The following is a 9,323-nucleotide window of genomic DNA, read 5'->3' as shown; positions in this document are numbered from 1 at the left end:
CTTCCGATTGGCTTCAGGCTCAGAGGCTGACCGTTGGTTCTCGGGATGGCTTGGCGGGGATTGGCCATGCAGGTTTTCAGTTCAGTTCAGTTTTAGACGGGTATAATTGCCGTCAGTCCCGCCTCAAACACCCGGAAGTAGTCTCCGGGGGAGGCCCATGTGTAGTGGTAAAGCGGAGAAACAGGAGTTGTCGTGGGAGAGGAGCTGGCTAAAGGGCTTAGGGTAGATTAACTCCCCAGCGCCTCCCCGCCCACCATCCCCACCAATCGATTCTGACCCTTTGAGGGCTGTTTTTGAGCACGCGGGGCCTGAAGCTGACGGAGGGAGGTTCCCATTGCCTGCCGCCACCCAAACTGTGCCTCATGGAGTCTACCTTCAGCAGCCCTGCGGAGGCGGCGCTGCAGCGAGAGGCAGGCTCTGCCGGGCTGCGCACTTCTCTTGGAGACCTGGACCGAGTGTACGAGCTGGAGCGAGTCGTTGGATTTGTCCGCGACCTGGGGTGTCAGCGGGTGAGGGCACGTTGGGGAGCGGAGGGGTCTGCCAGAGGATTGGGATCTTGGGGTAGTTTTGTGAGGCTGGGAATGGGGTAGATGCTTCGCAGGGTGGAGAGGCTTGGAAGGTTAGGTAGGGACTCCCTTAAAGGTTTCCCTTGAAGACACCTTCGGTGCAGGAGAGGCTGTTCTGACTCCATGGTACATGCTTACAGGTGGCCTTGCAGTTCCCTGACCAGCTATTGGGAGATGCTGGGGCCGTGGCAGCACTACTGGAGGAGGCTACCGGGTCGAAGATGTTCATTCTGGGAGACACAGCCTATGGCAGGTGTGAACTTCAGCTTGAGTATCGAGGGTGAGGTAGGGATCCAGGGCTGATGGTGTTTCTCCTTTATGACAGTGTCTGCCCCTCAGTAGCTTTGTTTCTCCTTCATGATGATGATTCCTTTCCTGATACTCGCTCTTAGTGACACTGTCTTTTCGTTTTATTTTTAAATGGAGGATGAGATGGTTAGATGGCATCACCGACTCAATGGACATGAGTGTGGGTAAACTCTGGGAGTTGGTGATGGACAGGGAGGCTTGGTGTGCTGTGGTTCTTGGGGTCACAAAGAGTAGGACACGACTGAGCAGCTGAACTGACTGAATTGCTTAACAGTGTTGTGTTCATTTCTGCCATACATCAACACGTATCAGCCGTAGCTTAACATACGTCCCCTTCCTCTTGAATGTCCCACTCAGCTCCCACCCCGTCTTTTCATAACATGGTTTTCTTCACTGACCACATTTTCCATTGATGACAGCAATACTTTTTCCAATGAGAAGCTCTCTCATGATGGTATCTCCCCTGCAGCTGCTGTGTGGATGTACTGGGTGCTGAGCAAGCTGGAGCTCAGGCCCTTGTACATTTTGGCCCTGCCTGCTTAAGCCCTCCTGCCCGCCCACTGCCCGTGGCCTTCGTCCTCGGTCAACGATCTGTAGCCTTGGAGCTCTGCGCTAAGGCCTTTGAGGCCCAGAACCCAGACCCCACAGCGCCTGTGGTGCTGCTCAGTGAGCCATCCTGTGCCCACGCCCTGGGTGAGGGTTTTGCTTGTGCATGCGGGTAGGGTGGGCTGACCAGTTTGTGCCTTATTCCTCCCTTTCAGTACACTCCTGTGGAGTTCTCAACATGGGCTGGGCCCCACCCTCTCCTTTTGGGTCCCAATCAGTCTCCTGGGGATGAGGGGGATCCCTTTTTACCAGGCCCCAACCTTGACACCACCTTCTTCTTCCAGAGGCCTTGGCCACCCTTCTGCGCCCACGGTACCTGGACCTGCTTGTCTCCAGCCCAGCTCTTCCCCTGCCAGCAGGCTCCTTCAATCCAAATCCTGAGCCCCTGGAGCGTTTTGGGCGCCGCTTCCCTTTGGCTCCAGGGAGGTGTCTGGAAGAGTATGGTGCCTTCTATGTGGGGGGCTCTGAGGCCATCTCTGACCCTGATCTTGACCCAGACCTAAGCCGGCTGCTTTTGGGCTGGGCACCAGGGCGGCCCTTCTCCTCCTGCTGCCCGGATACAGGCCGGACTCAGGATGAAGGTGTCCGGGCTGGGCGGCTAAGAGCACGCAGACGCTATCTGATAGAGAGGGCCAGAGATGCCCGTGTGGTGGGGCTGCTGGCGGGCACACTGGGTGTGGCCCGACACCGGGAGGCCCTGGCACACTTGCGGAATTTGACACAGGCTGCTGGCAAGCGTAGCTATGTGTTGGCCCTTGGGCGACCCACGCCTGCCAAGCTTGCCAACTTCCCTGAGGTGGATGTCTTTGTGCTGTTGGCCTGTCCTCTGGGTACCCTTGCCCCCCAGCCTTCTGGCAGCTTCTTCAGGCCTGTATTAGCACCATGTGAGCTGGAGGCTGCCTGCAACCCTGCATGGCCACCTCCAGGCCTGGCTCCCCACCTCACACATTATACGGACTTATTGCCTGGTGAGTGGTGGGGGCACTGCCTAAACTAGAAACACTTGGGGCATGAAGCTGGGGGGCCACTATGAATCTTTTTTTTCCCTCCCTTCCAGGCTCTCCCTTCCACGTGCCCCTCCCTCCACCTGACTCAGAGCTATGGGATGCCCCAGATGTGTCACTCATTACTGGGGACCTCCGACCCCCACCTGCCTGGAAGCCATCAGATGATCCTGGGTGCTCAGCCCTGACCCCGAAGCCCCAGCTGGAGCTGGCTGAGAGCAGCCCTGCAGGTGAGTGTGGCAGATCTCCACTCCCATCTGAACCCTTCCCCCCTGTTCAGCTCATTCAGCCTCAACCCCCTCCCTCTGCAGCCTCATTCCTTAGTTCCCGGAGCTGGAAAGGACTGCAACCCAGCCTGGGTCAGACGCCGGTGACGGGAGCTGTAAGCGGAAGACGAGGAATTGCCATCGCCTATGAGGATGAGGGAAATAGCTGATACCATGTGGGACCAGAGCCACAGGTGGACTTAAGACCTTTAGTGCTCCCTGCACCAACCTCACTGTTCTGCCAGGATCCTTGAAGGAGCCTCTCACTGAGGCAGCCCCTCACTGAGGACAGGCTCCAGCTCTGTCTTGTCTTGTCCTGTCCTGGCACTGGCACAAGGCTTAGCCCATACTTGCTTGGTAAAGGTCTGTTGTTTGACGAGGGAACAGCTTTAGGTCTTCCCTGAAGCCTCTGGGCCATCTGTTCTCCTGGGAGCAACCCAAGACCTCTGGCCAATCCAGGTTCCTGCTGTGCAGTTGAGGGTCTGTCTTTTTCAAAGGCAGGTGCTAGATGTTTAGACCACAGTTTTCCAGCCTTGGCACTGTTGATGTTTTGGGCCAGATAAGTGTTTGTGATGGGCTGTCTTGTGTATTATAGGATGTTTAGCATCATCTCTGGTTTCTGCCCAATAGGTGCCAGTAGCATACCCCTCTCCAATTATGATAAACAGAAATGTCTCCATATGTTGACAAATGTCCCCTATGGGGGCAAAAGCATCCCCAGTTAAGAATCACTGGTCTACACTTAGCTACACAATACATGTGGTTGTCAAACATAAATTTGAATTAAGATTAAAAGCTCAGTTTCTCAGTCACACTAATCATATTTCAGTACTCAGATAGCCACATGAGAGGACGGCACAGCTCCAAGACATTTCTATCGCTGCAGAAAGTTCTGTTGGGCACTGCTGGTCTACACTGACTCCAATTTGTTTTTCAGGGAGGTCACAGAAACTTGAATAAACCAGATAATTTTTCTCCTTGTTTTCTTTTTATTCATCAAATACTGCAAGTCCTGCACAGGTCCTGTGGGTTGAGATCTGAATTATATTTGAGAGGAGTCCTGCCCTCACAGTGTAGCTGGGAAGAGAGGCAGCTAAAAAGGCAATTACCACAGGGTGAAGCAGTATTCTTTATGAGGAAGGAAGTCCCCAGAGGCAGCTGGAGCCCAGAAGAGGCTTCTTAGAGAGGGTGTTACCTCAGCTGGATCTCTTGAAGGAAAAAACAAATCAGAAGTAATGGAGTGAAAAGGACATTTGGACAAAGGGTACACCATGCTCAAACACACAGGCATAGACCATCATTGTGGGTACTTAAAGCAAAGTGGAGTTGCTAGATCCTAAGGGTTTAGAGGGGTGAAGTGAAAATGACTCACCTTAGTTAGTTCCCTTCATTTGCTGAAAATCTCGACATATTGGCATTGTCCCTCTGGTGGCTCAGATGGTAAAGAATCTGCCTTCAATTCAGGAAACCTGGGTTCGATCCCTGGGTCGGGAAGATTCCCCTGGAGAAGGTAATGGCTACTCATACCAGTATTCTTGGCTGGAGAATTCCATGGGGGGAGCCTTGCGGGCTACAGTCCAGGGGTCGCAAAGAATCAGAAACAGCTGACTGACTAACACTGTTAGGGTGTTGTGATTTCTGCCCTCAAGGATTGCACAGTCTACTGGTAGAGGCAGTTCTGTAAACTGATCGTGGTAATTGGGACAAGGTGAGCATCAGTCATGTATTCTATAAATATGGATTGAACACCTGGGGTGTGCCAAGCACTGGAAATCAGCAGTTTAGGAATCCTTCCATGGTTGCTTACATTTTTGTGGTGGAGAAGACAATCAGAACAGTATGCAGAATGGTAATAAGGGCTATGGAGCAATATAACGCTGAGAAGGAGGGTAAGAGAAAGGGCTACAGTATTAAACAGGATGATCAGAGAAGACTTTGAGCAAAGACTGAAAGAAGTTTTGAGTGAACCATGTGAATAATTAGAAGAAGCTGAGGGAACAAGTGCAATGCATTGAGGGTACGATTGTGTTCAAGAAATAGCCAGGAGGCCAGTGCAGCCTTTGGAAAAGACCCTGAAGCTGGGAAAGATTGAGGGCAGAAGGAGAAGGGCAGGACAGAGGATGAGCTGGTTGGATGGCATCATCGACTCAGTGGATATGAGTTTGAGCAAATTCTGGGAGATAGTGAAGGACAAGGAAGCCTGGTGTGCTGTAGTCCATGGGGTTACAAAGAGTTATGACTTAGTGACTTAACAACAACAGGGCAGCCAGAGGAGGGAGTTAGCAAGAAACTTCGGCAACGCAATCAGGGTAAGAGGCCTGGTAGACCATTATAAGGACCATGGTTTTTATTGCGAGGGAAAGGGGAGCCACCGAGGTATTTAAAGAGAGTGACATGATCTTATTGAAGTTATGTAAGAATCGCCAGGGTGGCGGGAGACCCTAGAGCGGGCGCACTCTCCTGCCTCTGGCTAGGGAAAGCTTCCTGGAAGAACGTATCTTAAGATCATTAGGTGTTGGCCGACCTTGGGGTGAGCACGAAGAAACGTGCTTCAGGCAGAGGAAACAGCATGAGCTCAGTGAGGGACGGGTCAGACACCCTCGCGAGCTGGGTGGGACGGTCAGGGAGGAGGCCCGCGGGATCAGCACTGGCTTGGAGACTAAGCTAGGGCAGCGGTGAGCAGGCTCGGGTGGAAAGCAGGGCTGGTGGGCCGGAGCTGGGCGGAGTGTCCGGGAGTACAACAGGCGGGTGCGGCCCGACCCTAGATGGACCGGCCAGGCAACGATCGAGGTATTCGGCAAGAAAGTTTCGGGCCGCGAGACTACGATCACCACAATCCTCTGCGCCTGCAATTCCGGCGTCGCCAATTTCCTAGACCGCCGGCGACCGAGCGCCGGGCCCGATGTGAGGTCACGTGACGCCTGCGGGTCACGTGGATCAGTCAGGTGACACCGCGGGGCGGGCCGACGGTCTACGGGGAGGACGGGGACGCAGGGACGCGGTTTGAGCTCAGGCTCCCCTCGACCCGCGTCCCGCCGTCTTTGCCGCCATGACGGGGCTAGTGCTGCTCTACTCCGGGGTCTTCGTGGCCTTCTGGGCCTGCCTGCTCGTCGTGGGTGAGGCCGCGCCCTGGAGGGCGGGGACGGCTTCGGGCCGAGCTGACCCGGCTGGAGCCCAGCGGGGAGGTTGGAGTGTTGGGAGTATTAGGTCCTGACGCGGGTTCTAATACCTCAGGCTCCTGGATTTGCCTCGCGTCTGTCTGGGCCCCTAACCCGGACAGAGGAGGCTTGTATCTTCAGCTGCTTGAGGAGTGGGGTTGGGCGGGGCGGGGGGGGGGGCGGCGGGGGGGGGGGGCGGCGCGGGCGGGGCTCTGTGGGGACCGCGAGCGATCGCAGCCCTGGTACCCTTCTGTCACTGGGCTCCGTTCCCCGGCTTCCTGCGCTCTCCCTGTCTTGCTCCTGACGGGCCTGCCGGGGTCGCGAGCCGGCTGCTCCAGTTCCTTTTTTCCCGGTCGTTTTGCCCTCCCCCCGCACCCACAGCGTGTTGAGTAAACAGCCGCTCCGACAGGGCTGGCTGCATCTGGTGGGGCCTGGCCCGAGCTGTTGCTCCCTCCCCTCCTCCAGGGTATTCAGGCCTCCTGGTTGCTCTCCTTGACGGGTCTCCGTCTGGGATATGGTGTCACAGAGGGAGATAGGTTCTTGAGAGAATGGCAGAAAATGGAGGCCTGAGCAGAGGAATCTGTATAGGCAGCTGTGCTTTCATTTTGGGGAGAGCCAAAGGACTCTGTCTTGACTTAGGTGTATGCAGACCTTTGGGAAGCTGGCCCATCTGCTGGGCAGCAACTTCTTGCCTAAGTTGTGGAACTTCTGTCTAGAGAGCAGGCCCCTAACCCCGTTTTTCTCATTGCTGTAGGAATCTGCTACACCATTTTTGACTTGGGCTTCCGCTTCGATGTGGCATGGTAAGGGAGAGGTTTCCCCTAGGAGCTTCTTTGACACCTGCCCTCTCTGATCTGAAGTCCTTCCCTCCCCACCTGCTCCTGCTCCCCAGCTGTCTGGGGTGTGGACCATTGGGAAATACGAAGTGTTTTGTTTCAGCATCCAGGACTGGAGGGGTTGGAGTAGGGTCGGGGTGGATTTTGTGCCCACTTCTCCATAAGGACTGAATTGTCTTTCTCCCTGTCTGCGCACCAGGTTCCTGACAGAGACTTCCCCCTTCATGTGGTCAAACCTGGGCATTGGCCTAGCTATCTCCTTGTCTGTGGTTGGGGCAGCATGGTGAGTGTTGGGGTCATGGGACAGGGAAGGGGGCTGAATCATAGCAGGGGGTGTCTTTGGGTTCTTAGTCATCTTGGGGGCAATGACAAGTTTGGGCTCTGCTCATTGGTTTCTTATTTGTCCATCAGGGGCATTTATATCACTGGCTCTTCCATCATTGGAGGAGGGGTGAAGGCCCCCAGGATCAAGACTAAGAACCTGGTCAGGTAAGTGTAGGACCCTTGTAAGGTTGTCAGAACCAAGTGGGAGCTGCCTGTGTATTTGACCTACGTTACATGCTGCTCCTCACCGGCCTCCTGATGGGGTGGGATGTCAGTGGAGGAAGGTGGTTGGAGACTCTCCAGGGAGGAAGGTTGGCTTCTTTCTCATCTCTTTCTCCTCTTCGCCCCCTAATCCCCCATTACTACTACCAGTATCATCTTCTGTGAGGCTGTGGCCATCTACGGCATCATCATGGCAATTGTCATTAGCAACATGGCTGAGGTATGGAAGACTAGGTGGGATGGGTCTCAATTCCAGTGTGTTTTATATTGCTTGGTGGGGGAGGGGGAGTGGAGTAGGGAATGGTTTCTGATTATTTCTCTGCCTCCCTCAGCCCTTCAGTGCTACTGACCCCAAGGCTATTGGCCATCGAAATTACCATGCAGGTAGGTGGGTGTGTGAAGGCAGAAAATTGGGGCTTCACAGATGATTCCCCCTCCAGTGCACACCCCAGCTTAGACTCTTCATTGTGATATTCTTTGGCCTGCTTTGCAGAGTTGGGGTGCTGGCTGGTCCCATTAGTCCATGTTGGACCCTTGCCTTCATTTTCCTGTGTCTGGTTCAATATCAGCGCTCCCTTTCCATCCCTCCAGGTTACTCCATGTTTGGGGCTGGCCTCACAGTGGGCCTGTCTAACCTCTTCTGTGGAGTCTGCGTGGGCATCGTGGGCAGTGGAGCCGCCTTGGCTGATGCACAGAACCCCAGCCTCTTTGTAAAGATTCTCATCGTGGAGATCTTTGGCAGTGCCATCGGCCTTTTTGGGGTCATCGTTGCAATCCTTCAGGTGCTGAATCCCCCTGGGGAGCCTCTGTCCTTGTCCCCAGTGCAGTCTCACCCTTCTTCTGGAGGAGCCACAGTGCTCCCTTCTACATCTGTAACCATAAAACCCCTGAACAGCTTTCGCTGCCTCCTTCTCATCTTCTGGTTTTCCCCTTTTGAGCTTTCCATTTATTTCTGTCTTTAACATGGTATCACTGATAACATCTTTTTTTGTTACATTGTTTCTGTGTATGAAAGATTTGCTCTCTTTTCCGATTCTGTTATTTTTCTGTTCCTCTGTGTCTTTGCAGTCTAGACCAGGTTGGGATCGTGTCTGTTGTGGTCTGTCTTGGTGTGTTTGACTGTATTGTCAGTTGGACAGCATGTCTGAGATGTGTGTATCTTGTTTGTCTGACAGTGTGTGAGTGTGGCTAAGGATCAGCCTGAGGATCTTGAGCGTGACTGTGGGCATCTGACTGAGTTGACTCTCAAGAGACTGGCATGTCCACATGCCACTTCTCTGCATCGAGTCTCGTAGTTGTCTCTGTCCCCATTCACTGTGTTTGTCACAGCATGTCCATCGTGGTCCAGTCATCCGTGGTTGTGGTCTGGCCATCCTGCCATGGGTCTCATCTTCTGTCACATGTCATTGTCTAATCAATTTTTTTGTCCCTGCCTGATTTCTGCTTTTCTTCTCTTGCAGACCTCCAGAGTGAAGATGGGTGATTAGATGGTCTGTGTGGGTGGGGCCGTGCCCCACTCTTATTTATTTGTGGTTTTCCCTGGGACGGCTGGAGCTGTACCCCTTAGACTTTCAGGGGGCTTGGTGTTCAGGGCCCTCCCTACACTCACTTCGTGCTGCCTGCCGACTTGGAGGCTCTGCCTGGCTGGATTCTCAGTGTGGGGAGGGGGCTGCAGGTGGCTGTGTGGCTTCGCACCTGTGTCCCTCCCCCACCTCGTCTTCCCAGTGTTTGTGAAATAAATGTGGTGGTATCGGTCTGGGTCAGTGCTGCTTCTTTTGCATTCCTTCGCCACCACCTTTCACAGAAGGGTAAAGAGACCTGTAGGCCTCGACTTCATGCCAGCCTCTCTAGCATTCCAGTTCATACACGCTGTCTCTGTTCTGGACAGCACTGGCTCCTGGGTGGGAAGGGAGTGGTGCTGGGCTGGGGCCTCTGTAGCTCTAACCCTCTTTATTGAAGGAGCGAGTCTGGGGATGTGGGCCCCTTGCTTGATTGTGGGAGGAGGTGACCAACCCCATTCCCTCAGGGCTCT

The 9,323-nt window shown here is 54.2% G+C and overlaps 2 protein-coding genes and 1 long non-coding RNA gene across 4 annotated transcripts; 2 read left to right on the top strand and 1 right to left on the bottom strand.

The window, feature by feature from the left end:
- The first annotated feature begins 173 nt into the window (after nucleotides 1–173).
- DPH2 (diphthamide biosynthesis 2) lies at nucleotides 174–3,726 on the top strand. Of its 2 annotated transcripts, NM_001078099.2 has the most exon segments (6): nucleotides 174–509; nucleotides 707–819; nucleotides 1,345–1,568; nucleotides 1,766–2,449; nucleotides 2,539–2,715; nucleotides 2,797–3,725. In NM_001078099.2, coding segments are annotated over 6 exon segments (1,470 nt in total). In that variant the 5' UTR covers nucleotides 174–362; the 3' UTR covers nucleotides 2,922–3,725.
- A 69-nt stretch (nucleotides 3,727–3,795) lies between these two features.
- LOC104971821 (uncharacterized) lies at nucleotides 3,796–5,649 on the bottom strand. The gene is made up of 3 exons (XR_001498234.3): nucleotides 5,276–5,649; nucleotides 4,124–4,252; nucleotides 3,796–3,959 (listed from the first exon to the last, which is right to left on the bottom strand). It is a non-coding gene; the product is annotated as an uncharacterized lncRNA (long non-coding RNA).
- Nucleotides 5,650–5,716: 67 nt separating this feature from the next.
- ATP6V0B (ATPase H+ transporting V0 subunit b) lies at nucleotides 5,717–9,054 on the top strand. Its single transcript, NM_001038038.2, has 8 exons — nucleotides 5,717–5,867; nucleotides 6,664–6,712; nucleotides 6,945–7,028; nucleotides 7,157–7,234; nucleotides 7,442–7,511; nucleotides 7,624–7,675; nucleotides 7,883–8,073; nucleotides 8,752–9,054. Exons 1-8 carry the CDS (start codon nucleotides 5,801–5,803, stop codon nucleotides 8,776–8,778), a joined length of 618 nt encoding a protein of 205 aa, NP_001033127.1. The 5' UTR covers nucleotides 5,717–5,800; the 3' UTR covers nucleotides 8,779–9,054.
- The last annotated feature ends 269 nt before the right edge of the window (nucleotides 9,055–9,323 follow it).

This window comes from Bos taurus, chromosome 3 (genome assembly GCF_002263795.3).
Source record: "Bos taurus isolate L1 Dominette 01449 registration number 42190680 breed Hereford chromosome 3, ARS-UCD2.0, whole genome shotgun sequence".
NCBI classification, from domain to species: domain Eukaryota; kingdom Metazoa; phylum Chordata; class Mammalia; order Artiodactyla; family Bovidae; genus Bos; species Bos taurus.
Note: the sequence above shows the minus strand (reverse complement) of the source record. Positions and strands in the feature narration are given on the sequence as shown.

Coding starts and splice junctions, on each gene's coding strand:
- ATP6V0B (NM_001038038.2), top strand. CDS start 5,801: ATGACGGGGCTAGTGCTGCTCTACTCCGGGGTCTTCGTGGCCTTCTGG. Junction 7,235..7,441: donor AAGACTAAGAACCTGGTCAG/GTAAGTGTAGGA, acceptor TACTACTACCAG/TATCATCTTCTGTGAGGCTG. Junction 7,676..7,882: donor CCATCGAAATTACCATGCAG/GTAGGTGGGTGT, acceptor CCATCCCTCCAG/GTTACTCCATGTTTGGGGCT.
- DPH2 (XM_024989775.2), top strand. CDS start 741: ATGCTGGGGCCGTGGCAGCACTACTGGAGGAGGCTACCGGGTCGAAGA. Junction 820..1,765: donor GGAGACACAGCCTATGGCAG/GTGTGAACTTCA, acceptor TTCTTCTTCCAG/AGGCCTTGGCCACCCTTCTG. Junction 2,450..2,538: donor TTATACGGACTTATTGCCTG/GTGAGTGGTGGG, acceptor CCTCCCTTCCAG/GCTCTCCCTTCCACGTGCCC.